This window comes from Acanthochromis polyacanthus, chromosome 15 (genome assembly GCF_021347895.1).
Source record: "Acanthochromis polyacanthus isolate Apoly-LR-REF ecotype Palm Island chromosome 15, KAUST_Apoly_ChrSc, whole genome shotgun sequence".
NCBI lineage: Eukaryota > Metazoa > Chordata > Actinopteri > Pomacentridae > Acanthochromis > Acanthochromis polyacanthus.
The window spans coordinates 34056572-34084510 of record NC_067127.1 but is presented as its reverse complement, the minus strand read 5'-3'; the positions used below and the strand labels follow the sequence as shown (position 1 = coordinate 34084510).

The 27939-nt window shown below is 38.9% G+C and overlaps 1 protein-coding gene across 1 annotated transcript in view; it reads left to right on the top strand.

Annotated features, from left to right (window-relative positions):
• Positions 1-21900, top strand: part of LOC127537522 (neurturin) — a 33046-nt gene extending 11146 nt beyond the window's left edge. Inside the window, exons 2-4 of the mRNA XM_051959951.1 lie at positions 1260-1321; positions 13913-14075; positions 20175-21900. Coding sequence (XP_051815911.1) covers positions 1260-1321; positions 13913-14075; positions 20175-20584 — 635 coding nt within the window. The 3' untranslated portion in view covers positions 20585-21900. The remainder of the gene's footprint in view (positions 1-1259; positions 1322-13912; positions 14076-20174) is intronic.
• The last annotated feature ends 6039 nt before the right edge of the window (positions 21901-27939 follow it).

The following is a 27939-nucleotide window of genomic DNA, read 5'->3' as shown; positions in this document are numbered from 1 at the left end:
ATAACCGCATCACAGGATGTAGACAAAACAAGGCTGAAAAAGTTCTGACTTGCAACTCACAGACCTGCTCCACAGACCCGTTCACAAATCACACATCAACAGATCCCTGAATAGCCAATAAATCCAAAACTGGATAAATTGCTTGGCCTCTGTCTGTCCCTGCTCAGAGGCTCCACATAGAATTTACTGCAGTATGTTAACACAACAGGAGAAAACTGCAGAAAACTTATAACTCCAGAAAAGAGCAAAGTGGCAGTAGATCGGTGTCCTCAGTATGCTGCAGCGGCAGCCAGCAACACTAGATGGGAAACAATAAAAAAAAACAAAAAACAAAAAGGCATTTTCTGTCAAGACAAAAGACTGTAATAGATGAGACAGATTGCAAGTTTGAGTGAAAACACCAGATCCACAGTGGACAAGTTCAGAATCTGATAAATTGCCTGCTCAAGTTTTAACTAGCCAATTTAATGATCTGAATGTGAACCAGAATGAACTGCCATCCATTTGTTTCTTTAAATATTAGAACAGGATTGTGTTAGTTTGGAAAGTTTTCACAGCTGCAGTATAAAGACTCAGGTGTTTGGGTGTGAAGTTTTCTCAATAACATTTACTAATAGTGTCAGATGGGTCATAGTACAATGTTCCTTCTAAACGCAGATGGAATTATACAAAATGAGTGAAGTGTGTCAGTCTGAGTGAACAGATGGCCCATGGCTCTGTCCCTCTCTGTGTTTCAGCGTTACGTGTTCAGAGACTCTTCCTGCCTTAAACCTGACTTAAAAAGTCTTAGATGTAACTCTTCACTGCTGTTCGCCTGAAAATGTACAGACGTGTGAAACCTCTCTGTCCACTCACCCCTACTCTACACTACACTACATGTTTGAAAACTGGAAACCAATTAGAATGACTGAATTAAAAAGCTTAACTCTGAAAGCTGACAGGAGCAGTTCTTCAGGTTTGTTTTTGAGACTGTTGGTACACTGCAGTATGAAGGTCGAACAGCTTGACCATGGCATTGACTATTTTTCTTGTCGTATGTCTTCCAGTATAAAAAAACACCATGTGGACATGGAAATTAAGATAAAGAACTTGATTTTCACCAGAGGGCATCATGACAGAAAAGTAAATGAACCTTGTTCTAAACATGAACGAAACCCTCGCACCTCGTGAAAATAATCCACAAGACATTTGAAAAGAACTATTACTTAGACCACTGAATAAGGAGTGCTGTTAAATTCTGGAATTACTGTTTGTTTCAGATGGAAAATTGTGGTGGAGGCAGGAGACGTCGGCTACCCAGCATCACCTGAAGAACTGGAAGGTGAGCATAGACGTTCTTGTTGTATTTCACAGTAAAGCAATGTGTTATGTCATCAGCTAGATGGTCCATCATCATTCTAGTTCAGCACATTTTAAGGTCTTAGATTGCACAATATTAAAGTGAACCAGCATTTTCTTTCCATTGTCAAACAAAAGCTGAATGTCAGATGCAGGTCCGATACAAATGTGAATCTTCTGCATGCAAGTCTGACGTGCTACACAGTCTACACAGCTACATGTAGATGTTTTTGGCATTTTAAGTGATCTGTAACCCAATACCATGAGGGAGGTGTGTGCTTTGGTCAGTCTAAACTACATGAAGACATACTGACACAGAATGAATCCACAGAAAAATGGTGACAACTTAAAGAAAATACTGAACAACCTTTCACTGTGAAAAAGTGGTGTTTAAGTGAACAGAGCAGAAACTAACGGTTCTGCTGTCCCTGAGCCACTGAAACAGAACTTGTTCACTGGTGTCACAACAAATACTGACACTGAAATATGTTACTTAGGTTTGAAACTATTAATGGTGTTATTTTTAAGCATACTCACCTGACTGTTAGTACCTGAAACTGTTGCTCATGTACTCTTCACCTCACTACACTGTTTTCCCCCTGTGCACTAAGCACTGTCAGTGGATGTAATCTGTGTGGTGTCCAGTTGTCCAGGATAGCTGTGATTCCAAGGAGGCTGTCCTGTATTGAGAATGGCCAGCACATTCTATCCTTAAAGTAGGGGGAGGATATAAATTCCTTTTGGGAAGAAAAACATCTGGTGATGAGTTTAAATCAATCTTTATTGTAGAACAACAAGATATCCTCCGTTAATTATTCTGTGTGATTTTGCTTCTTGTGTCTCCTGGCATTTTATGGAGTACCATAATTATGCTCAAAATCATTATTTTTCCAGAGAATGTTCAACATGCATCCTTGTATGTGTGGCACACAAAAAGCTGTGCTCATTCAGCCAAGACCTAATGTAATGGGAGTTGCTCCAAAGCCAAGCAAGAGTCTCTCAGTGTCACTGTAGACCTCTCCTTGGTCCTGCCTAATAGAACTTCAAGGTTGTCACCAAATTGTTGTGAGCATCTTCCGTTTTCGTCCTTCAGTGTTGAACATCCTGAAGACATGGCTTGTTCTGTGTCGTGATGCTGAGGTATCTCTGGCATAAACCACTTCATCTCTCATTCTCTTGGTCTTTGTCTTTAGGTCATCTACTTTGCAGCTACTCACCAACCTGTGCAGCTGCTGTGAATGGTCCACCTTGGGCATTCAGTCTATCCAAAATACTAAGTTTTCTGTTTTCAACATGCAGCAGAATAGCCTCCTTCTTGCTACTTATTTTTGTCCATCAATGTCTGTCATGCTGCAAAGCTAGTAGGATGCTGTGTGGTCTGCCTGGATACAAAAATATAGTAGCTTGTCTATGGTATTGACAAAATGTTTAGAAAATGCTGGTTAAACAGGGGCTTCATTAAGATCAGCTCTTTCCATGTTCATCTATCTCCGCCGTCACGTCACACTGCTGCTTATTAAAGGTTAAATTCTTGCAGAGATATATGCACTAGTACTTAAATACAGATTTTAATCAATCACTTTTCCTCTTGGGTGCACAGTAGCTTGCTGGTTAGCACTGTCACCTTGCAGCTGGAAGTTCCCCAGTTCATACTTTGACCTTCCCAGGATCTTTCTGCATGGAGTTTGCATGTTCTTCTTGTGCACGCGTGGGTTTTCTCTGGGTACTCCGGCTTCCTCCCACAGTCCAAAAACATGCTGAGGTTAAATGATTACTCTAAATTGCCCGTAGGTGTGAATATGAGTGTGTTTGTTTGTCTGTATATGTAGCCCTGTGACAGACTGGCGACCTGTCCAGAGTGTCTGCCTTCACCCCAAGTCAGATGGGATAGACTCCAGCACCTAATGAGGATTAAACGGTGTACAGATGGATGGATGGATGGATGGATGGATGGCACAGCCACTTGTGACATACAACAATGACATACATGGAGAATTATTGGTTTTGTGAGTGATTATATAGTAACTCATTATTGTTTAAATCTTAATTAAGTTCATCAGTCAAATGAATAATTGACTGGGTGCATTCAGTTTGACCACACAATGGCCAATATGATTTTGATGATACACTCTGTGTGCTGCTTAGGTGAAAATGCACATACAGGGTGACCCAAAAACTTGGAAACAAAGTTTAACTGTAGTGTCTATTTGAGTTGGGGGTGCATGAATTCACTCTTACTTTACCCATTTTTGTTATAGCATAATAAAATAACTTAAAAGCATAGTATTTGCTGAGTGCAATAACTCGGAAGAAAATTAATAGAACCATAAGGTCCAGATATGCTGGAGCATAACTTCAAAATGCAGGCCATCAGTGTCAGATTTCAAAACTCTTAATGGTAAAGGTATTGTCTAACAGTTTTAATTTTTTTAAACAGCCAAAAGTATTATGAGGCAATATTTACTGGCCAGTTTGAGGAACCTTCATAGGCATGAATGAAGGTACATTCCAGAAGATACCAGTGTAACCAGTTGGTGGAAACGTTCACGTCTTTGTATAAGAAACAAACATGAACATGTCAAAATATGTTTGTTTTACACTAATCTGTTACTCTTCTGAATATATCTTTAGTACTGATTTATTGAAGTAACATTATATTATTTGGATTATAGACTTTTCATTTGTTTCCAAATTTTTGGGTCACCCTGTATCTGCGCTTTTCTCATACATGCCAATGGCCAAGAGAAGCCGACTCTAAATACAAAATAAAGGTGAAAAAATTAGATTTTTGGATATATGGTTAATGTAAACTCATTACCGGCATTCTCCAGAATTATAGCCCTCCTACTTGAAGGCATTAAATGTCCAAACATTGTCAGATGCAGTCATTGATAGAATAGCACAAAAGTCTGGGGTTGATGCATGTACAATGCCGTATAAAAGTATCTGCCTACCTACAGAAATTCTTTTATTTTTGCATATTTCTCACACTTGCTTGTTCCAGATCATCAAACTCATATTGATATTTATTGAATGTAGGCAGAGATAACTTGCAAAACTCAAAATGCCATTTTCAAATTGTAGTTTCTTGAAGAATTTTTTAAAACCTATGTCACCTTTGTGAAAAAGTAACTGTCCATCAAACCTAACAACTGGTTGATCCCTTGACAACAACAACTGCATTCAATGTTTGTTCCAGTTTATGACCAGTCTTTTACATCACCATGGAGGAATCCTGGTCCACTCTTCTTTGCAGAATAGTTGTAATTTGACCACATTAGATGGTTTTCCAGCATGAACTGCTGCCCTTTTAAGGTGTTGTCACAGCATCTCACTTGGATTCAAGTTTGGACTTGGACTTGGCCACTCCAAAACCTTCATTTTATTCTAATTGAGCCGCTCAGAGGTGGACTTGTTTATGTGCTTTGGGTCATTGTCATTCTGCAGAACCGTTAGTGTTGAGCTTTAGGTCATGAACTGATGGTGGATATTCTCCAGGAGGATTTTCTGATAGAGAGCAGATTTCATGTCTCCATCAATTCTGACAAGTCGTCCAGGTCCTCAGACGTTCACACTACCACCACGTTTCACTGTTGGTGTGATGTTCTTCTTGTAGAAGCAACCAGATGTAACGGATCCATGTCTTCCAAAAAAGTTCCACCTTTGACTCTTCAGTCAACAGGATGTTATTCCAAAAGTCTAAGAACTCATCTAGATATTTTAACTAATGCCAGACAAACTTTCATGTTCTCTTTTGTCGATAGTGGTTTGCAACTCTCTCATGGCTCTCTTTTCTCTCAGTGTCTTCCTTATTGTGAAATTATGTAGACAGACCTTATCTGAGGCCGGTGAGGTCTGCAGTTCTTTTTATGTTCATCTGAGTTCTTTTGTAACTCCAGGATTTGATGTGGATGCGCTTTTGGAGAAATGTTGGTCGTTGATCCACTCCTGGGAAGGTTCACCACTGTTCCATGTTTCTCCATTTGTGGATAATGTCTCTCACTTTGGTTCTCTGAAGTCTCAGAGCCTCAGTAATGTCTTTGTAACCCTCCAGACTGATAAAGGCCAATGATTTTGTTTCGCATCTGCCCTCGAGTCCTTTTAGAAGGCATCATGTGCTGCTTTTTGAGACCCGTTAGCTACTTCACAATACCAGGGAGGTTCTATTTAGTGATGATTAGATTCAACGGTCCTGGCAGTAGTCATACATGGGTGTGGATGGTAAAATTGAATCCAACTGCTGAATGAATTTGATCATCTGGTAGATCGGTAGCTAAGGGGGCAATTACTTTTTCACATAGAGCATGGTGGCTTGGGCAGCATTTTTCCTTCACTAAATAAAATCATCTAAAAACTTAATTTAGTGTTTTCTTGGATTACCTTTGTCTTAAAATTAAAATTAGTTTGACGATCTGAAACATTTAAGTGTGATAAATATGCAAAAATAGAAGATTTCTGTAGTGGTCAAATACTTTTGCAGGCACTACAATTTCAATGGACCCTCTTTCCTTTTTAGTATGTCATCTGTCAAGAATGTACAATAACTGAATCCATGAATAAACAGATGCATCCAGAATGGTTCTAAGGGCAAACACTAACATGATTTTCAGACATTTAGGAAGGTCTGTACAATCAGAAATACCAGCATATTTCAGCCAGAACATTATGGACAATATTTCTGTCGTTGGGTTTTAGTTCTTCATTTCACTGTATTCATGTATTACAGTCAGTCACTCCACTTCAGTTAAGTTTCATATGCACATTAAAGGTCAATTTGTTTATAATAACTGCTGCCCCACAACACAGAAAGAGTACAATATAGTTCCAGAAAAGTCCAAATAAAGACAAAACAGCGAACCTAACTATGAAAACTGAATACAAAGATTCAGTCATCTGAGCAGAGAGAGCCATGTTCAGTAGTAACTCAAGTTGTCAAACCTTTGGCAGCTTGGCATATGGGTTCTGTAAAGGATCTTGAAACAATTTGAATTGTAAAATATAAATGAAATTGAATCAAATTGTCTGAAGTCCTCAGCAGCATTATTCTAGTTCTGACTCTGATTTTCTATCGAAAGCTAATGCTGATTCACATAACTGTTATCATACTGTCTGTCTGCCCATAGACTTAACCATGCGCTCCTTTCTGACAATATTTGTGCCAGAAACCTTTACAGGCAGGAAGACCTATAGCAAGCTCCCCCAAAGGTTCCTGAAAGATCAAGGAGGGCTAACATTGTTTTACACAAGAAATATTTTGTCAAATTATTTATTCTGCCAAACAATAGTTATCTTGTAATGCTATTGATGTGAAATTTCAAAATTGCTGATATGAACAAAGTCTTTATTTCAGGTTAAGGCTAGTGCTGTGCTTTTTATATTCATTAAGAAGTAAATTCAGCCGTCTCTCTAAATCCATGAGAGTTTGGTGGGAACCCTCCACACGTGTCCATGTGCAGCCCAGAATTTGTGTCTGAACAGATTACAGGACATGGGCCACAGAGCACATGCTAAGCTCCAATGTGTAGGCTCAGAATGTGTACTGTAGCGACTTCAGGAAACAAATTAAAAGTCAGTGAGAGGCTGAGGTCAGGCCTGGCTTCTCCTATTTGATGGCCAATGTCATAACCCAGCTCCAAGGCCATGACAAAAGGACAAGAGGAGTGCTTTTTCAAACTAATCAAGCAGTTTATTACAAATTAAAGAAAAATAAACAAAGGATAACTGTAAGCATGAAGTGTGTCTAGTCTGTAATATCAATAGTGTGTATGTGGCTGTGTGGAAATTATGTGATGCAAGGTGTTGAAAGGTGCACTAACAAAAGAAGCTAAATAAATGGTGCATTTGGCTCAGGTGACTGGAACCAGGAGCAGAGAGAGCCCAGAGCCAAGACAGATCACAGGAAGCAAGTATATATAGCTGAGGTGGAGCAGCGGGCCCAGGTGCTCCACATCTCAATGATTACACCTGGCCAATCCCAGCACCTTAAAGAGAACAGAGGTCTTTAGTTAACCTAATAGACGGACACACGGGGGCCGTCACACCAAACGTTCACTGAAATCCCAAAAATATATCTTATGCAGCCTTCATTACAGTTTTTCTCCATTGGTTTGGCTCATTTCTTGAAACCGAGATGACATTCTCAAAACTAAAAGATCATTTGGCCAAACAGACCTACAGTTTCGCACTTTTCAGATAAATAGCAAAAGCACATATCTTTCCCAAAACTGTTCACACGTTTCAAAACTAGTCTTTTTCTCATGTGAAATGTCAGTGCCACCAAAGTTGCAAAGATCCTTCTCAATTGCTTTGTCTCATTTGCAGTCACTTTGAACTTTTGCCAGAATAAACCTGGAATGCTCAGCATAACACCATGGATAAGCTGCACAAACGCATATCTCTGACAAAACAGTTTAGCCATATGTCAAAACTAAATTTCCTTGTCATATAATGAGTCAGTGCCCCCAAAATGTGTTGTCCCTTTGGCCTTGTGTGAGCACTGTAAGTCAAAAATGCTTAGCTGTTTTGTCACTGTAGCAGAGGTCTAGCTATTACAGAAGATATATGTGTAAAACTGCAAAAAAAAAAAAAAAGGTATTTTTCAGTAAGAGCAGGTTCCAAAGTTTTGACACAAGCTCAATTTTTATTCAAACAAAAGGTTCTTCTATATTTATCAGTATATAACTAAATCAGTTATTCTACATGTACAGCAAACAAACAAAAGAAATCATTGCCCAGAGTAAATAAAGTTTCCCAATTACCAGGGCCGGACTGGGAAAGAAATTCAGGCCGGGAGATTTCCAATCAGTCAGGCCACTTCCGCCACCGCAAGGGTTGTGTCACGTGGGATAATGCACCAAAATTTTGTTGTTTTCTTCCTTCTAAAAATATGCCTTTTACAGTTATGTTATAGCAATTACAACACTACTAAACAGACAGTAAGTCTGTTAAACACAACCATAATGACAGCTCCATACAGTAGGGTGCTCCATAATCTTCTCTCCTTCCACTCTCTGGCCTCACTCTTATATCACTGCTCTGCAGTGCGTGCTTCCCCATTCTCGGGCCATAAAGCAACTAACCACTCATGGCACGTTTCTTCTAAAAAAATGTCACTTTGACCAATCCCTATCCTTCTGATTTAGAGCTCAGAGCACTTGCTTTGTGTGAGTGACAGGAGGGTGGGCGTGTACTCTGTCAGGCTTCTAGCGCTGCTGTCTCTGGCCTGTCTGCCAAAAAGCCGATCAACTTTTTTTCACTGGCTTGCCAGTCCGTGGCTGGCCTGTCCAGACAGGCCAATAAGGAGGCAGGCCACCAGGAAAAGTCCCGCCTCTCCCGATTGCCAGTCCGGGCCTGCCAATTACTATAATTCTTTTACTGGTCACGGTCATCCTCCCTCTCCTGGTCACCCTCCTCCTCTTCATCATCAATGTGCTGCTCTCTGTTTGGCCACAGATTTTCATCCACGTCACAGCGAATAGTTTCTCTTGCAATGCAGCGCGGGAAAAAATGGCGAGAATGTCTCAACCATCCTCTACAGTGATCTCCTGTGATGTCCTCACACGCAGCATCCATTGCCTGGAGCAGGGTCCTCTGGTCTTGAGCTCGGTGTTCATACACTCTCCGTCTCCAAGCAGAAAAAAACTCCTCAATCGGATTGAGGAAAGTAGAGTATGGTGGTAGAAATACCATGAGCATCCTTGGATGGGTAGTAAACCAGGTCCTAATGAGAGGGCTACGATGAAAATTCACATTGTCCCACACAATCACATAGCGTGGTAGGTGAGGTCCTTCATCTTTCCTCTCGTTTTCTGGGATTAGATAAGTATAAAGTTGATCCAAAAAAGTCAGAAGCTTTTGAGTATTGTATGGGCCTGGGCTCGGGATGTGAGTGGCCACACCATTCTCGATATGGCAGCGCACATTGTTAAATTGCTGCCTCGCTGGCCTGGGACATCCACTGTGGCCGGCTGCTCAATGACATTGCGACCACGCCTGCGACCCTTGGCCAAGTTGAAGCCAGCCTTGTCCACAAAAACCAGAATGTGAGGCGTTTCATTCCCTTCGAGTGCCATAATTGTCTGAAACAGATAAAATAAAAAGACAGATCAGTAATATTATTTTCTATAGGATTGTTCTATATTCTACACAAGTTCTAAATCGACAATAACTGACTTACATGTACATATTGGTGGCGCAGTTCCTTTACTCTCTCAGAGTTTCTTTCAAATGGCACTCGGTAGACTTGCTTCATTGTCATTTGATTTTTTTTTTAGAACTCTGTCTATTGTGGATAGGCTTATTGTATTGACATTGTGAAAAATTGTGTTGTCTTCAATAACTGCATCTCGAATTTGTCTGAGGGTAATAGCATTATTTGTAATGACGAAATTGCAAATATGTTGTTCCTGCTGTTGACTCAGCAGCTGTCCTCTGCCACCCCTGAAAGGTTGTTGTCCAATCCTAGACAAAGACACCAAGGATAATTTCTTCATACACGAATATAAACATGTGTGCATGTTATATACATATACAATATAGTTAGCATCGAATTGTGTTGGTCTAAATTCACGTCATATTGAGGTTGGATTTTACTGTACTGTAGGCCTACACACTACATTCAATTGTGCGTTTTCATACATACCGGTTTTCCCTCCGAAATGTTTGAATGATGGAGGAGACTGTGGATCGAGGCACATTAGGCTGAACTCGACGACCAGCTTCTGCCATTGTAAGGTTGTGGTTGACCACATGGTCTATGAGTGTGGCCCGTATTTCGTCTGGGACAGCATGGTACCTTCTTGCCCCTCGGCCTCTTCCTCCAATACCACCACCCCACATTCTCACACCTCCTCCCCTTCTTCTTCTTCTTCTTCTTCTTCCTCCTCTTGCTTGAGCAGGAAGTTGTCCTTGAACATTTGCTTGGCCTGGAACCTCCATGTTCACACAGCAAATGATATAGGTCCTGGCCAAGATCTATATATATATATATATATATATATATGTGTGTATGTATGTATAGTAATCACAATCATAGACATCACCTGTCAGAGAACTAATCAAACTGTTTGATTGGTCAAGTGAGATATGGGATACTCCTCCTTCGTTAGTCAAGTTCTGCTTTCACCTGACTGTCATTTACTGCCAAGTATTTAAAAAAATATATACATATGAATTTTATGGTATTATATTCAAAACCAATTTTGACAATTGAACAAACTATTCTGCATATGATGGCTCACACAATGAAACAAAGCTGACACATTTTGGAGATGACGACCATTTGACTGAGAATCAGCTAATTCAGCTAGATCAGGAATATCTATTCATTTGGAAAATGTGCTAAATGTGAGTTAATTGTGCTAACTTTAGGCTACTTGTACATAACCAAAACAGAGATGCAGTAAAACAACTGAGACATGTACTAAAGCATCTGTAATTCGATGAAAGCAATGAGAAATGCCATTCTGTTGTCAGCAGCTGCAGGTTACTTTTGGTATTTGTCCATGTTGTTTTGAGAATCTCATCTCGGTTTCAAGAAATGAGCCAAACCAATGGAGAAAAACTATAATAGAAAAGAATTAAGTTAATTACAATGTGCACAAATTATATCAAAGAGTTAGCCTAGCCGTGCTAGACCCATGCTCTGAAGACGCAAGGGTCTAGGCACGCTCGACAGGGAGGGAGGCGGGCTAAAAGGCTGTCTATCAAATCGCTCTGCAGCAATTGGGTAGGTATACAACCAATCAGCGCAACGAATAGGCTCCTAGAGCGCCGGAAATCAGAGGATGCGGTAGTTCGGTGAAGCCTTATTTATACAGTCAATGGGTGAAGCTCAAGTATATTTCAGACATGTCAACGGAAAGATTATTCATAGTCGGTGCTAATGGAGCTCAACGACTGTTGTCGTTTTTGTTGTTGACCCTGGCAGAGAATTAAATTTGTTGCCATGGGTTGTCTAGCGCGGCTAGGCTAGCTGTTTCCGGTTGTTTCTGTCAGAATCGTCATGCCTCTGTCGTCACTTAGTTACGCCCGCCTTCTGACTCTACACTTCATGGTGATTGGTCCGGCCAGTTTTAGGAGCATCCAACCTCGAGCCTTATGGAGGGTAACTAGACCCACCCTGGCAGAGAATTAAATTTGTTGCCGTGGGTTGTCTAGCGCGGCTAGGCTATCAAAGAGTCACACCATCAACAGAAAAAACAGTGAATAATTCGCCCTCTCTGCCTCTCCCCACACAGGTGAACAAGTTTTCAGTTCCACTCGGCCTGTGAGGGTCACCGCCCTATTCATGTCATCCCAATACATACAATAATAAGCAATATACAAACATTAATAACATACATACAGTACAAACCATCACAAACCTTACTAATGCTAGCGAAATTCATGAATTACTGAAAATCAATAGGGCTTCAACATGTAGAAGCAACCTACTGTTTATGTATGGAGCAGAGTCCTCCAGTCAGCCCATAGACTAGAAAAGTGGAATAATACTAACAACTACATGTCTGTTGGTGCCTACAGCTGTATGTGAATATATTCCAGCCTGTAGGATACTGATGTTAATGTACTAATACTTTTCCCGTCACTGTGCCACCTCAGGGGTCGCATTGTTAGAAAGAAGGTTTCAGGCAGTCTAAGGCAGCATGACGAACTCTTTCACTTGAAACATCCTGAGTCTTTTACACTTTCTCTTGAATGAACGAATGTATGTGAATGAGGTGGAAAAGTAGGCCAGTAGGATTTACTGTCAGACCGTTTGGATATATGTTTCATCATCAGTTTCCACAACCCTGCCCATTTGATCTGGATCTTCAGTTCCTGCCAGACAATGCAGAGAAACTCATTTTATCAGTGATGCTAAAATATTAACTTTACCTGCACAGTGGAAAGGTGTCACGTGTCGGTTAAGTAATTAAAGAGGTGCTGGTGTTGGCGGTAGATGTCTCATGAGGCTGTGGAGACAGGACCTGCACAGACTCAGAGCCAGACACAGGGAACCCAGACACAATTTCCATGTCAAAGCACTGATGGATCAACTTACCTACAGCTGCACTCAGTTTCCACAATGTATGTAACACTGTATATCACTAAACTAAATGCAAATACTGAAAAAAAACCCTGAGTGGCATGACTCTTGGGACACAACATTACTGGTCACTCAGTCAGTCTCCACAGACTCAAATATATCAATGACTCCTTAGATGAATTGCTGTTAAATTAGATTTAGACAACAATGGTTTTAACAGAATGGACTCTGATGTCATTTTTCCTTAATTTTCATGTAGCTTCTGCTAACAAGTCAACCTTTTCAGCCTACCATGAGATGGACTGACATGAAATTGGGCACAAACTTTTATGGTTTCCAGTGGAGTTTTTGTACAAAAGTAGCAATGCTCAGAAATGTTTTTAAGGATGAGGATTATGTCTATCTATCTATCTATCTATCTATCTATCTATCTATCTATCTATCTATCTATCTATCTATCTATCTATCTATCTATGTGGTCATCCATTACCTGTCTCTGAAGACAGATTCAAGCAATTGGTTTCAGTTATTTCTTCCAAAAAACATGCAACCAAATACTGAGTGGAGGTTCCAACAATTTTGTCTGGCCCATTTTTTGAGTTTTGTGTAAAATTATGTCAATTTTGGCTTTTTTCTTCTGCTTTTCTTTCTTGTTCTGTTTTTTCCAATGCACATCAAGGAAATAAACACGTGTATACCAAAACATTTGTAATTACAACAATTTCTGGGTGGAATGGTATATTTTCTGGAAAAAATTCCAGGGGTGCCGATACTTTTGTCCATGACTACACAAAAAATGTCAGACTTTTACAGAAAGTTGATGGTTTTAGTCCCACTGCAGGTATGCCACATTCCAAGCCTAATGCATGCATGTTTATTCCTAGCTTGTAATCTACATACTCATCTCTGATTGAGCAAGTATTTTCTCACATTGCCAAAATGAGTGTGAAAAAACAACCCAGAAATGACATTTAAACATTTCTAAATACTTCACTAAATAGTGCAAGGGACTGCTCCATCCGCTGCACAAAATCTGGAGGGGGTGCTCTTCTGATCTGAAAATATGGAGGGACTCAGGGCTGTCCTGTGCACAAAGTCTATGCCTATGCATCAATGCCCCCTGTTGTTGGCTATCTGGAACAGTGTTGTGTGAATCAATTTGAGTCAGTATTTGTTTCCCATTTACAGAGCCAGGACTGTGTACAAACACCATGAAGAGATATTTCCTGAATAAGACACAAAATGAATTGGATTAGATTAGCTTACTCTACCTTTAAAGCATAATTTGATACTTTTACCCTGCTTAAGACCCATTAGTTTCCCCTTAGTGATTTTGTGGGCGTGGGGGTGGGGGTGGGGGTGGGGGGGTGTTTGCCTCCACAATATGCTCCAGTGAACAACATCAAACCTAACCACATGTATCTTCCTAACTTCTAACTCTTTCCTGTTGATCATGATGGTTTTACTATGAAGTGCTATAGAATCAGTGAAAGATCTGACCAACCAGCTATCCTGCTGACTAGAGCTGTCTCTTGATGTTTCCAGGTGATGCTGTGGGTGGTGGCTTCATTGCTGACTCTGGTGGAAGATGTATTTTCTAAGGAGGACAACAAAGATGCTCGGTCAGACCTCCAACAGTCCTCCTGGCCTCCTGCAGAGCATCTGGAACAGGACAGCAGTGTCCACTCACCCTGGCCTCAGGCATTTGGTAGCTATTTCATTTTCTCATTTCATCAGCAGTTTATTAGAATGTTGTCAAGTTGGGTTTTTTTACCCATACAACTACTTTGATATGGATTAAGTTCAGTCCCACACTCCAATAAAAACTCAATGAAGGTCTCAAATGAAGAAACTTTATAGCCTAAACTACACTTCATTCTTTGTCTGGGATTATTTTCATATGGCTTTACCTAATAAACTGTGATTAATAACCAACAGGAATGGTCAGTTCTGCAGGTCTTCAGAGGTGATGGATGACTAGATAGATAGATAGATAGATAGATAGATAGATAGATAGATAGATAGATAGATAGATAGATAGATAGATAGATAGGTAGGTAGAATCCCGAGGGAATTCAAGAAGAGGATAAACTTCTACTAAATATGTAGAGAACTGAGTTAAGATTTGATTTTGCCCTATATTAATCCAACAGACAACTAATGATCCATTGTCTCTAAGTTGCAATAATTCCTTCAAACAAAACAATGAAAAAATCATTAAAAAAATTACAAATCTTTCTTGATTGCCTATAACAGGTTGTGAAATGATTTCTATTTAAAATACTGAAAATCTAAGCTAAGGATGTGCACAAGGCCTTGCTAAGGCTGCCTAAACAGCAGCCCATTTGCTCTGTTTGGCTGCATAAATACAAGTCACCCAAACTTGCTGAAGTTAGATCAAATTAAATCACAATTTACATATTTTTGATTGGTTGCATCTGTGGATTGGTGGTTAGCACTTTCGCCTTGCAGCTAGAAGATCCCCAGTCCACGTCAACACCTTCACATGATCTTTCTACTTGGAGTTTGCATGTTCTCTCTGTGCATGCGTGGGTTTTTCTCTGGGTTCTCCAGCTTCCTCCCACAGTCCAAAAACATACTGTGGTTGGCAACTCTAAATTGTCTGTAGGTGTGAATGTGATTGTTTGTCTCTCTGTGTGCATCTCTTTGAGAGACACATCAGACAGGTTCACATGAGGATGGTGATGGCAGATATCGATATCGATATAGATATCGATATAGATATAGCCTGTAGTCTATAATCTATAGTCTCAAATGTAGTTTACAGCCAAACTGTTAAGCAGTTAAGCTTTTGTTCCCTCATCTATCAGCATCATGCTCACCGGTCATGTTCAGTCTTGTCTATGTCATTTAATTGTTTTGGTCAATGCCAGGATGCTCACTCATGTCTAATCCGAAAGGTAATCTGACACCTACAGTGTCAGACTCCTTAAGACATCCCCAGGGGTCCTCTGTTCATTGCACAGTGGGTCAGAGCAGCTTTAGAGCACAAGGGGGACTTTCACCATATTAGGCCGGTGACTTTAATGTTGTGTCTGATCAATGGGCATTCATCCCTTATCTGAATCACTGAATGTAGTGTGGGTGTAAGCCTGCCATTGACTGTGCTTTTCTCATGGCTTTCTACTTCCTTTTGCTATCTGCTTCTTACTACTTTGAAATGCCATTTTACTGTGAGAAACAACAACAATCATATCGGAGCAGCGACCTATCATAGTAAAAATGTCAAGCTCTGTGAGGATTTGGACTGTGCAATAAGGCAGGGTAGCCTGGTTCTTTGAGAGAATTATACATTTATACAGTGCTCATTTCCCTGCATACAAATGTTCGATCAAAACTATTTCTGTGACACTATTTTCCAAGGACACTTTTTCAGTTAGTGTAGAGTATTGTAATGAACAGATTTGATGGACTATGTTGAAAACATTAGTACCAAAGTAGAACTTGTAAGGAACAAAAATAAGTACAACTGAAACTAGCACAATAAATAATGCAATATATGCAAAATATTAATTAAATAATTTAGACTCATTATATAATATCCTGATAAGGCTAATTACATGACCAACACTAATAAAAATCATGGTGAACAACTTGAGTTGTTTTTTAATGTAAATGTGCAGGAAATTGCTTAGGCGAGAAGCAAAAACATGACACTTCATCATCACAGCCTGTGTCAAACCTTTGGAATATGTAAAACTTCCTGAACATTTGAGAGGTTACAAAAGATGAAACTTGACAGTGCCCAAGAGTACAGCCATTGCTCAAAATAGATGTATTTGAATCAAAAGAGGTCCAGCATATTTGCTCTGTACCTCTCAAGTGACTTGATAGGAAAGCAAGACTCTAACATGACAATGTTTCCACACTGTAACAATCACACTGGGTTTTAAAGGAGAAAAAAGGGATTACTATGACGTGACCAAGTATGTCAAGTTAAAAAATACCTTTAATCAACTGAAAAAAAAAATGTTGGAATGACAGAAGATCTCTGCAGATTTTTGACAGATGGGTATGAGCCATGCCCAGGAGGATCTATCTGTCATCAAATGAGAGCCAGGAATAAGACATTTAAAAACTAAAAAGAAAGAAAGAAAGAAAGAATGGAATTTCATGGATAAGACTGTGCTTACTTTTGCTACATTGAGGTTTCACTTCAGAGCCTGTATTTTTAATTACGAGTTAGATCAAATACCCTACAACTTCAAAATAATAGAGATACTGTAAAATGATGAAAATGATGCATAATTTTGAATTATGACATTGCACCGTGATCCATCCATTATCTATACACCGCTCAATCCTCATTAGGGTCACGGAGGATGTTGGAGTCTATCCCAGCTGACTTGGGGGCGAAGGCAGGGGACACCCTGGACAGGTTGCCAGTCTGTCGCAGGGCTACATATACAGACAGACAATTACACTCACACCTAGGGGCAATTTAGAAAAATCAATTTACCTGCAGCTTATTTTTTAGACTGTGGGAGGAAGCCAGAGTACCCGGAGAGATCCCATGCATGCACAGGGAGAACATGTAGAAAGATCCAAGAAGGTCCAGGACACGAACCGGGGGTCTTTTCGCTGCAAGGCCAAAGTGCTAACCACTACCCCACTGTGCAGCCCTTGCACAGTGACGCTCTCAGTTATTAGTGCATGCATTACAGCTGCCAGACCTGAACATACTCTATATATTCAGACATTTGAAAAAAGAAATGATGCTGTTGTTGTCGATAATCCAACAAATAATCATTGAGCTACTGCACTTTAATCATATATCATGCAGCAGAGAAAGCTGAAGTGGTCATTCTCAGGCTGCGGTCCTGTGATGATTATTAGCAAGAAACTTGTTGGTTTCCAATGGGAGGGTATGGAATTACAAGATCAATAAGGAAAAAACAGAGAGCTCTTATTATTTAGTGAATAGGTATTTTTTATAAGGCATGCTCAGTGGGAACACAAAGTATTTTCTTCAGTATAGGAGCTATGTAACACTGGCTGCCTGCAGACATACGCTGTGGGATTAACTCAGAAAAGGTACTCTTTTCTTCTTCACCGTGATATTTCTGTGCAGTTCAGAATCTTTCAGAAAACAAAATTTATACTTCTATGGTGATTACCATAAAATACAAGTATGCCACTATTGAATGACTTAAACAGATTGATAGCTGTTCCACTTAATGCTTTATCGCACTTTATACATGTGGTGCTCTAAGTACTGTTTCTTAAATCCCTCCTCCTGAAAATGTTTTATAATGATAAGATGTGATGGAAATATTACAGCATGACACTAAGAGCATATCCTAAATAAAAACAATAAAGATGATTAGTACAGTTAGATACGATTTCCTGAACATCTCCCCATTCAGTTGTAACATGAAACAAAATATCTTTATGATTACATGAAATAATGCAAATCTATGTGGCATGTTTGAACTTGGCTGAATATGTACTTGAGCAGGGTTTGACCCTGACAGCCCTCTGTGCTTTGCCTGGGGAACATTTCTTTGCATTTTTCTGTTCTTTTTTCTTCATGATTACAACTTTTCTTTTCATAAACATCAAGGCATGAACTGACAAGCCCCTGTGCTGCTGTAAATGAGCATGCTGCCAGGGGAAAATACTGCGTGGTGGCATTTGGAGAATGAACAGGGCAAAGCCATCCCCAGGTCAGGAAGCAGGAGTCAGTCAAACACCTGGGCACAGCCAAGTGCTTAAACCTTGTTTAAATGTTCCTGGCAACTGAGAAAACAACTTGTTGGAGTTGAGCCAGCAGCTCTGGTACTAACCCCATACAGTGACACTCTACTGATGACCACAGGAATTTCACTCCTTGTTTCAACACTCATGTCTGCTTTCAATTTAATCATGTTTTCCCCTGCTAACTCATAAAACCGCTTTCTAATCCACAACATAAAGTGTGAGAAATTTCTCACCTTTTAGTCTCCAAACGCCATACCACTGTGTCTTATTTCAACACTCCTAAAGAATTGACACTGAGAGCAAGCAATGAAGCTGCTTCAAAAGGGATTTGCTCCCTTTGTCTACACCGATGGTTTGACAGGTCCCCAGGCAGAGCCAATGATCAGACATACTCAAAATGGAAAGAATCTAAACGAAATTCATTGCTCAAGTGTTTAGTTTAAAAATCTGCTGCAAAAAGTGTCATCAGTCAAACACACTTAATGTCTAACCGATGTGGAAGTGAACATCTGAGCCAAGGGAACAGTTCTGACAGTTGAGATATTGTTTGTCAGCACAGATGACTGCATTTTCCAGTGTCTCAGTACTAGTTAGTGGTGAAACTGTTGTCTCCAGTGTTATTGATTTTATTGTTAGAAACAACCACCTTAAAAATCTGATTTTTGTTGTCATCTGGACTGCATCCACTTCTAATAACTAGGTCAGTTGGTCAAGACCAATTTTTACATGTTGCAGGATTTCTGACTATGGCCTCTCTGGTATCTGTGTAACTGTGGCTTTATGTTTGTGTCATAAACATAAAGCCCTGGTAATTGTACTGACTACTCATCAGAGAACAGTTGCCCAAATGCCAAATGGTTCATACAAGAGAAACTTGAAGATTGAGAGCACTTTAACATAAGAACAAAAGAACACAAGTGATACAAAATGTCTTTGAAAATGGGTTTTGCTTGAGTTGTCTGAATGAACCAGTTACCTCAGTATTTCCATGCAATCATAGGTTACCTTCATTTCAACCTTCACATTGCTGAATGTATGCCTAAAGTCAAAATTATAATGAAATAGATATTTCATAGGAGTTTATATTTTTTCACATCACATATTGCAAAATACTACCGTTAAGATGCCCTTCCCTAGTCTTGCAAGCTGCAGTACATGAAAATGAAAGATTCTGTATCTGCACATGTATCTGAGTGAACCACTCAACCACATTGTTATTTCCTTTTCTGTGTATAACTCTTATGTACTCATTTAAATTCCATCAATATTTGCCTGTAAATAAAGAATCAGTCTTTGTAATCAGCCCTAAAAGAGGCATAAATTATTATTCATAGTGAAGCAGTGTTACATTTCAAGCTTTATGTTTATATGAACTGATCAAAGGATAATGTACAATGTGTAATGAAAGATATTTCTCATTGCACAGACTATCAATAAAAGATGGATGTAGAGAATGGAACATCACCCATTGGTATCTGGATTGCCATTTGGAAGACTCGAAATTAGAAATCTGCTTTTGGCCATGCTGGTGTTGTGACATCAAGTGTAAAGAGTGAGGGGTGGATCTAACTAACAATTCAAGGACACTTCACATGGTGATACAGTAGCAAACCTGTCAATCACAAAATAGTCCTGCCCCTTTCCCACTTTATTTTCTGTTATAGTAAATGGGAGGACCATCATTTACCTAATAAACATTGTCCTTTATTGAACGAGACTTAGAACTAGTGACTGAACCCATGAACTCATTAGGAAAATATTTACTGTTAGATCAATATTTTATTATTTTCATGTTGACATCTGGACACTCTCAATTCTTTCTCTAGCCAGAAAAATCACCTACTGGCTGTGCATTTTTAAAACACTTCTGCACATGCTTTTCAGACTCTGACGCTTCAGTTTCTCTCAGCTCTAAACCATAATAATAATAATATTTAACTGAACAAATAATCTCATCACAAACATTTGGACAATCCGGCCTTTCTGTCTGTTCTTAAATTCTCATGAAAACTTCAGCCTGTTAACAACAGTTGTTTGTTGGTGAACAAAGAACTGACTTCCCATGTGTGTTTTCTTCTTACCGTAGAGGAGTGGTTACTGATGCAGAAGGAGGAAATCCAGCAGGGCAGATGGCAGCGCTCCCCTCGTGACCCAAACTTACCCAGAACATCAAGGAGGACCCACAAGAAGGCCAAGAGCAGCCGTGACTGCCATCTGGAGAAGAAGGAGATGCGGGTTCGGGATCTTGGCCTCGGCTATGACTCAGACGAGATAGTCCTCTTTAGGTACTGTGTTGGTACATGTTATAGTTCTCGGAAGAACTATGATGTGGCCCTCAAGGCTCTGATGAACAACGGGAGAATCTCCAGCAAGAAAGTCATCAGTCAGCCCTGCTGTCGACCCACCCGCTATGAGACTGTGTCCTTCATGGACGCTCAGACTACCTGGCAGACAATTAAGTGGCTCTCAGCAGCCAACTGCAGCTGTGTGGGCTGATTGCAAGGAAGAGAGTCTATCTGCAGAACACATACACGGATAAGCTCTTATGCGAAGAGCAGGATGCTCTCTGTAGGAAGGGACTTAATCCAGGTTCATGTGGTCTCAGGCAGGGGCCTGGGATGTGATCCACAGTGCAATGGCCAAGTGTTCACTCCACTCATAGCTGGGCTGTTGGTAGTGGAGCTTTAGATAGCGTTGGAGGCTGATGACGGGTCATCTGGATGTCTGCCCCCAGTCAGGGGCAGAAGAGGGTTTCATTATTAGCCACCAGCAATAAGCAGAGTGGAGCAAACTAGCAGTTTATCCAGTCCATGGTGGTTTAGACTCTGTGCCCTTCATTCAGCCTATTTAATTCAGGCGATGCAGTGCTCTGTAGCAGTAACGTTGGAGGTCCTCCACCCTTTGGCAACAGAAGCCCTGAGTTGTCGATTACATTCGTAAATGTGCAGCTCAGTTATCTCACCAAAGTTCATTACGGTTAATTGTTACCTTCTGTTTCATTTTTGAGTTGGAGGTGATGATTTCAACAGTAAATGATTCAGCAGTTTAGCTGATGTGTTTACTGTTCCTCAAGTAGATGCCAGTATTACGAAAGGCAAACTGTATCTGACTGAAACATACAGACTCCAGTAGGTATGAAGGGTAACTTAATTTGTGTTCAAATATTGTTATTTTTGGCCAGTTAATAAACCAAATTGGCCTTATTATTACGTATCCTAAGAATTTTAAGGAATCTTAAATTTACCCAAAGTCTAAAAATCAAAATCCAAAGTTCAAAATATTTTGACACGAATTACCTTGCATATTTATTTTGAAGGTACTATTTCCTAATTTAGGCTCACGTATAAATGCTTCAAGGAAAGCAAAATGTAGATTAGTAGGTATGAATGACTTGGTGCTTACACATTTGTCATGTTTACCCTTTATACTGTATGCTGAACAACAAACTAAACTTTAAATCATTTGTAATACGGACTTTCTCCTCAATTAATAACAGCCTTGTCACTCAGAATGTTTCAGCAAAATGAAATCCCTTTTGTCTGAACTACTGCTTAAGTCATGAAAGATCTATTTTTTTTCTTCTTGTGTGTTATATCACTGCAATACAACAATCAACAGCCCAACCTAAAATATAAATGCAGTTTTAGAAGTTGCACACATTGGCATACAAGCATAGTGATACATTACATCACTGACATTATCTTAAAGCAAGAATTTCTTCAGGACCCAGTAATCACAATATTTAAAAAAAAAGATCATGTGGGTATAATGAGACTATTTTTTGTTCATTTAAACACTACTCACTTACTGTAAATCCACACCATAGTATCATTTAAACATTTCTGTTTTCATTGCTTTTTTTTTTTTTTTTTTACAAGCTATAATACTTCAATATTATTTGTCAAAAGCCAGTTTTCGAGTAAAACTCCATTTTGGAGCCAAATGTGATTTCTGGATTCTTCTCAATCAAGTCCAGACAGCATTACATTAACAGCCTCAGACCAACCAAAAATTCTGTTTAACCTGTTTAAAGACCAAATACTATGATGTTATGACATGCTAATAAGAACTTGGAGTTATTTAAGTTTTTAGTTTAGTTTTGTTAAGTTTTGTTAAGACAATGGTCTTCATAAGACCAAAAATTGCTTTCACCATGTGATACAACTCTACCTTTCCTTCCAGGGCAGCTCCATAATGTACTCAATGGTAGTCAGTCTTCCAATGTCCACATAGTCTCTCTGTCTCAGACACACACAGCAATAGATAGATAGAGACTGAAGTGCTGACATTTTTGGATTACGAATACAAAAATACATTGTTTAATTTAGTTGTCTGACATGTATAATGCTTTACATGACCCCATTAACTTTCCAAATTCAGCAGGGAGATCAGCTCATAACATGCTGTTCTCTGGCCAACTATGCTAATTGTAAATGCCACAGTAGTTCTGGAGTACTCGTTACAGCACAGCCTGTTTACATCTCTGTCAGCAGTCTGTTGTAGGATGCCATCACAAATATAGTCGCTAGCCAACCATCACTCAGAAGGACAGCTTTTCACCACATAGTGTATTTTCAGATCAGGGTGAGACATGACACCTCTCACAACCACTTGACCTGTAGTTTAGACAAACAAGTGTGGGAAACCAGTTTGAATGTGATTCCTTGTGTTACTGCAGTGGTGGGCTACATGAATGTTACACTTTTATGTGTGGCTGTATTTGTCATTGCTGTTCCACAATTACCTTAAAAACAATCAATGAAACAACCAAGTTCTAGTCCATACATGTTACATTTCTCATCAGCATATTACTGGTGAGATTGCAACAACAATCACAAAATGATATTGACGAATTACATTCTAGGCAAAAGTTTGCACTTTATATGCTCAACATTTTCACCACAGTACACGTTGATTATTTCATCTTTGCTACAGCAGTCTGTTATATCGTCTGTATCAGTATTTTGGTACAAGCTTGGCTCCACTCATGTGTGCTGTACGTTTATGAGACTTGAGTGGGTCACATACAGCTCAGCATGAAAAGCATTTTCAGTCTCCAGACCTTCCACATTTGACTAGTAAAAAGATTTGGACCCTGACCAGTGGTAAAGTTTACAATATAGTATCACATATCATATGCAGAAATATTTCTTTTGTACATGCAAGCACTGTAAGCCAGTATTCATTCAGCTTTTTGTGTTCAGCTGTGTTGAAAACGAGTCTATAAATATTGGAATGAAGCTCAGTTGGACATTTATAGATAATAGCCTGCTTTGTAGTTTGATTCTTGGCAGTATAAACCTCTGAAGAGAGTGGTTCCACAGATAACACATTGCACTGCCACACATTTTTATTTCCACTATTGGTTCTGCTCACTAAAAAGATTCCCAAGATTTTCTTTTTTTTGTTTGCTATTGAGAATCATCTAAAGAATGCTTACAGCCACATTCACAGTCTAAAATCTGTTTTTACTTACAGTAATTTCAATTTTTATATATACAGATTTGAGTATTATGAAGCCAAATAGAAACCATGAAGCACATTTTCAAATAAAATGATGACAAATAAAGGTTCAGACACCATCCTACTGCTTGTGTATCTATGGTCCACAACGATCTCAATTTCTGTCTGACAGAGTACATTCAAATCATTTGTAGCACTACGCAGCTTTCAGCTTAACAATGTACATTCCCTTCCAAAAGTATTGGAACAGTGAGGCAAATTTATTTATTTCTGCTGGAGACTGAAAACATTTGGGTTTGACATCAAACAATGAATATGATGACAAGAGATCAACATTTCAGCTTCTGTTTCCAGGTATTTACATGTGAATCTGATGCACAACTTAGAAGATAGCACCTTTTGTCTGAACCCACCCACTGTTCATGTGAGCAAAAGTATTGGAACATGTGACTGACAGGTGTTTTTCTGCCCTGGTATGTCCTATTACATTGATTATTCAAACAATAGAAAACACTCAATCCCTACGTTCAGTTTCAGATTTGAGGTTTGACTGTGCAGACTGCATCTATAGTTAGAGATGTAATCAACATGAAAACCAGAGAGCTGTCTATGGGGGAAAAACAAGCAATTATGAAGCTGAGAGACGATGGAAAATCAGTCACAGCCATTGAACAAACATTGGCCATAGCCAGTACAACCATTTACAATGTCCTGAAGAAGAAAAAAATCAGACACAGAACGGGTAGACCAAGAAAACCAGCAGCAGTTGATGACAGAAATATTGTGAGAGCTGTAAAGAAAGACCCTAAAACAATTGTTATTGACATCCGCAACAACCTCCAGAGGGCAGGAGTGGATGCATCACAATCTACTGTTCACAGAAGACTTCATGAACAAAGTACAAAGACTACACCAGAAGATGCAAACTACTGATTAGTAAGAAGAACAGGATGGACAGACTGTAATTTGCCAAAAAGTGGAAGGATGAGCCTGAAAATTCTGGGACAAAGTTTGATGGACTAAAGAAAGAAAGCTGAACCTTTACCAAAGTGATGGAAGGACTAAAGTTTGGAGAAAGAAAGGATCTGGTCATGATCCCAAACATACAAGCTTATCTGTGAAACACAATAGTGGTAATGTCATGGCTTCTTCTAGGACAGGCTGATTAATCTTCACTGATGACAGAAGACATGATGGCAGCAGAAAAATAATAAACCTAGAAGTTGACAGAAACATTTTTCTCTGCCAGTTTAAAGAAAGATGCCACCAAAATGATTGGGAGATCCTTCATTGTGCAGCAAGATAATGACCTAAAACACACTGCCAAAACAACAAAGGAGGTCATCAGGGACAGGAAATGGAAGATTTTAGAGTGAAGGGAGTAACCCCCCAAAACAAACAACAGCTGAAAGCCTGGAGAAGCATCACAAAAGAAGAATGTAAAAGCCTGGTGATGTTGGTGGGTCACAGGCTTGATGCAGTTATTGCAAGCAAAGGATTTGCAACTAAATATTAAGTTTTATTCATTTTAATCTATTTTAAGTCTATCTGTTCTAATACTTTTGCTCACCTTAAACTTTGGTGGTCATTACAAATAATCCTGTGTTATAGGTTGTGCATCAAATCCAGATATAAATACCTGGAAATAAAAGCTGAAATGTTGATCTCTTGTCTCATATTCATTGTTTAATGTCAAACCCAAATGTTTTCAGTCTACAGCAAAAATAAAGGAATTGGCTTCCCTGTTCCAATACTTTTGGAAGTGAATGCATGTATTCATGGTTACCAAAGAAATAAATCAAACAGCATTGAACTCACTGTGTGTACTACTTTTACTTTTGTCAGGTCTATTCAACTGTATCCCTCTGTTTTATTATAATTTTGAATAAACACAGACAAAGGGTGCTTTGTCTCTATGTTTCACTCACTGTATCTGTGCATCTTGTTCCTTTCAATAAGAGAACAAGAAACCTGTACGCTTTAAAATTTGTATTTGCACAGATGATAAAATGTACTGTCCAAGTAATGGCACACAGTTACTGCATAAGAGCATTTATCAAAAAACCCTGATTGCATTTCTATTTTCACCAGAACCTTCAGACCAAAGTTTGTAAAGGTCTGTTCAGACAGCATTTTATTTACCTATGAATTATTTGTCTCAGCGTTTAGTCATTTTTCTGTGCTTAAATTCATTGTTTAATTAGTCAGGATGCGATGAGAATTTAAAGGACAAGTCAGTTACATATATTTCATAATGAAAATGGGAATATTTAAAATATCTCAGGTTAAAACATAATTTCTACGAGACACACAGATGACCAGTGCTTTGCCTGTGTCTAATTGAAAGCTTTTTCCTACCTAAAGACAACAGACTCACTCTCTCAGACTTCAGATGACCATTTGAGGAAGATCATTTTGCTAATTAAAGTAATTCTTTGCATCCATAGTAATCTGTGGTAATCAAATATACACTTACCACAGGTCGAACCATTTTAAATATATTGTGAATCAGAAAACTAAAACATCTGGAATGAATCTGTTTCATAATTAATATTCTGTTTCTGGGCTGGTCAGTTATCGTGTCCAGTCAGTTATCCAACAACAATTCAGCAAAGGACAGTTACTTGTGTCTCTATTCTTCTGTCTAAACAGCAATTACAAATGCACACGTCCTTCATGATGACATCGACGATATACTTTACTGAATAGCAAATAATACTGTTGAAGTATTCACTGTGCTTTCAGTTTGCGTGCATACAGTAGTGGTACTTTGCAGTAGTAGTGGTGGCAGTGACACCAACAGCATCATTCTGAGGCCTTCTGTCAACATCAGTCAAGTCAAAACTTTGCTCTGTTAGGTGCTATGGATCATGTTGCCTCACTGTACATAAGAGTATTTATTGTTTAAATTATTTTATTTATTCTGTATTTGCATTCTGGGGATGTTTAATTTTCATGAAGTAGCCACGTATATTGATGTCTTTTCTGTCATCACATTTTTATTTAGCAAGTAGAACTGAAATTCTGGAGGAAAGAAAGTCACACTTTACCTGGCACACATTTAGAATCATCCTGAAGCTTGCTGTACTCATTCTATCTATTCATATCTATTGTATGTATATCAAGGCCTAGTCCTGCACTTTGCAGTGACTCATGTTCCAAAGCATGTTTATGCATCAATTGAACTTGTGGAGTATTTCATTATACTCATTTAGTAATGTAAACATGTTATGAATAAGCATAATACCTCATAGTCACAGATTTAAAGTAGTCACAATTTAAAACACTAAATATTGAAAATATTGTAAACAAATGAAGCAAAAAAGTTAAAATCTTTAAAAACGTTTCTTATTCACATTTTAAATTTCTTCCTAACTTTTTTGAAAAAAATTAAAAGAGAATATGGAAAAATAGTGATTAGTTTATTAGTTTAAAACAAATTGAATAATTTCATGCATCTTCCAAATCTAAATCTCTGCTCCCTGTGAAAACCACATATTTTTAAGTGTCAGCTTTTTCTTATGCTAAGAAATGTATCTCTCTTTGTTACAATATGTTTTTATTTTATTTTATTTTTATTTGGAAAGAGTAAAATTACAAAGACATGTACATCTTAATAACCAATGTTGCCACTTGTTGTCATTTTGTTGTTTTCAAAGGCCAATTTCTCACTTCATAAGGGAAAATTTAGTCCTTCTGTTCATCTCTAAAGTTAAAAATCATTCAAAATGGAGATAAATGGCTTTCATCTGACAGCAGTGAAATTGAATTGGTCACTATATAATTTTGCTAATTAGCTAAATGATTATTCAGTAATGAATCAGAAAGAGTAACGTCCAGCTGACTTATTTATTGACTTATTTAAAAAAAAAAAATGTACAAGGTACACATACACAAAACATGCCAGAAATGGTGACAAAGAGCAACATGACTAATGAATTACATCACACAACAGTTCACTTTCTAAAGGTTAGAGTTGACCCATGGATCAATTACCCACAATTTTACAACAAGTTAGCATAGACCTAAAACATGCTCATCATGCCTTGTGAGTATGGCTTCAAAAAAAGGGCTTTTGCTGAGACGGGGTTGATGTGCATGGCTGCAGCTGGGCCTGGACGTGTGTCTGTCCAGATCCATGTACTGCCAGGAAAACCTGCCAACTGTAGAGTGTGTGGTGGTGCCTCTGCTAGCAGAGAGCCTTCACTCTGCACTCAGACTCTCTCCTGAACCAGGGTTACTACTACTCTGACATTAGGCTGCTAAACTCTGCTGTATGTCCTATTAGCCAGTATTCTCCTGTATGCCTGTCAGGTCATCACCCAAAAGTGTGCAGCTGAGGACTTCAGTAAATCAGATTCATATGAAAAATGTTCATAGTCTCCATA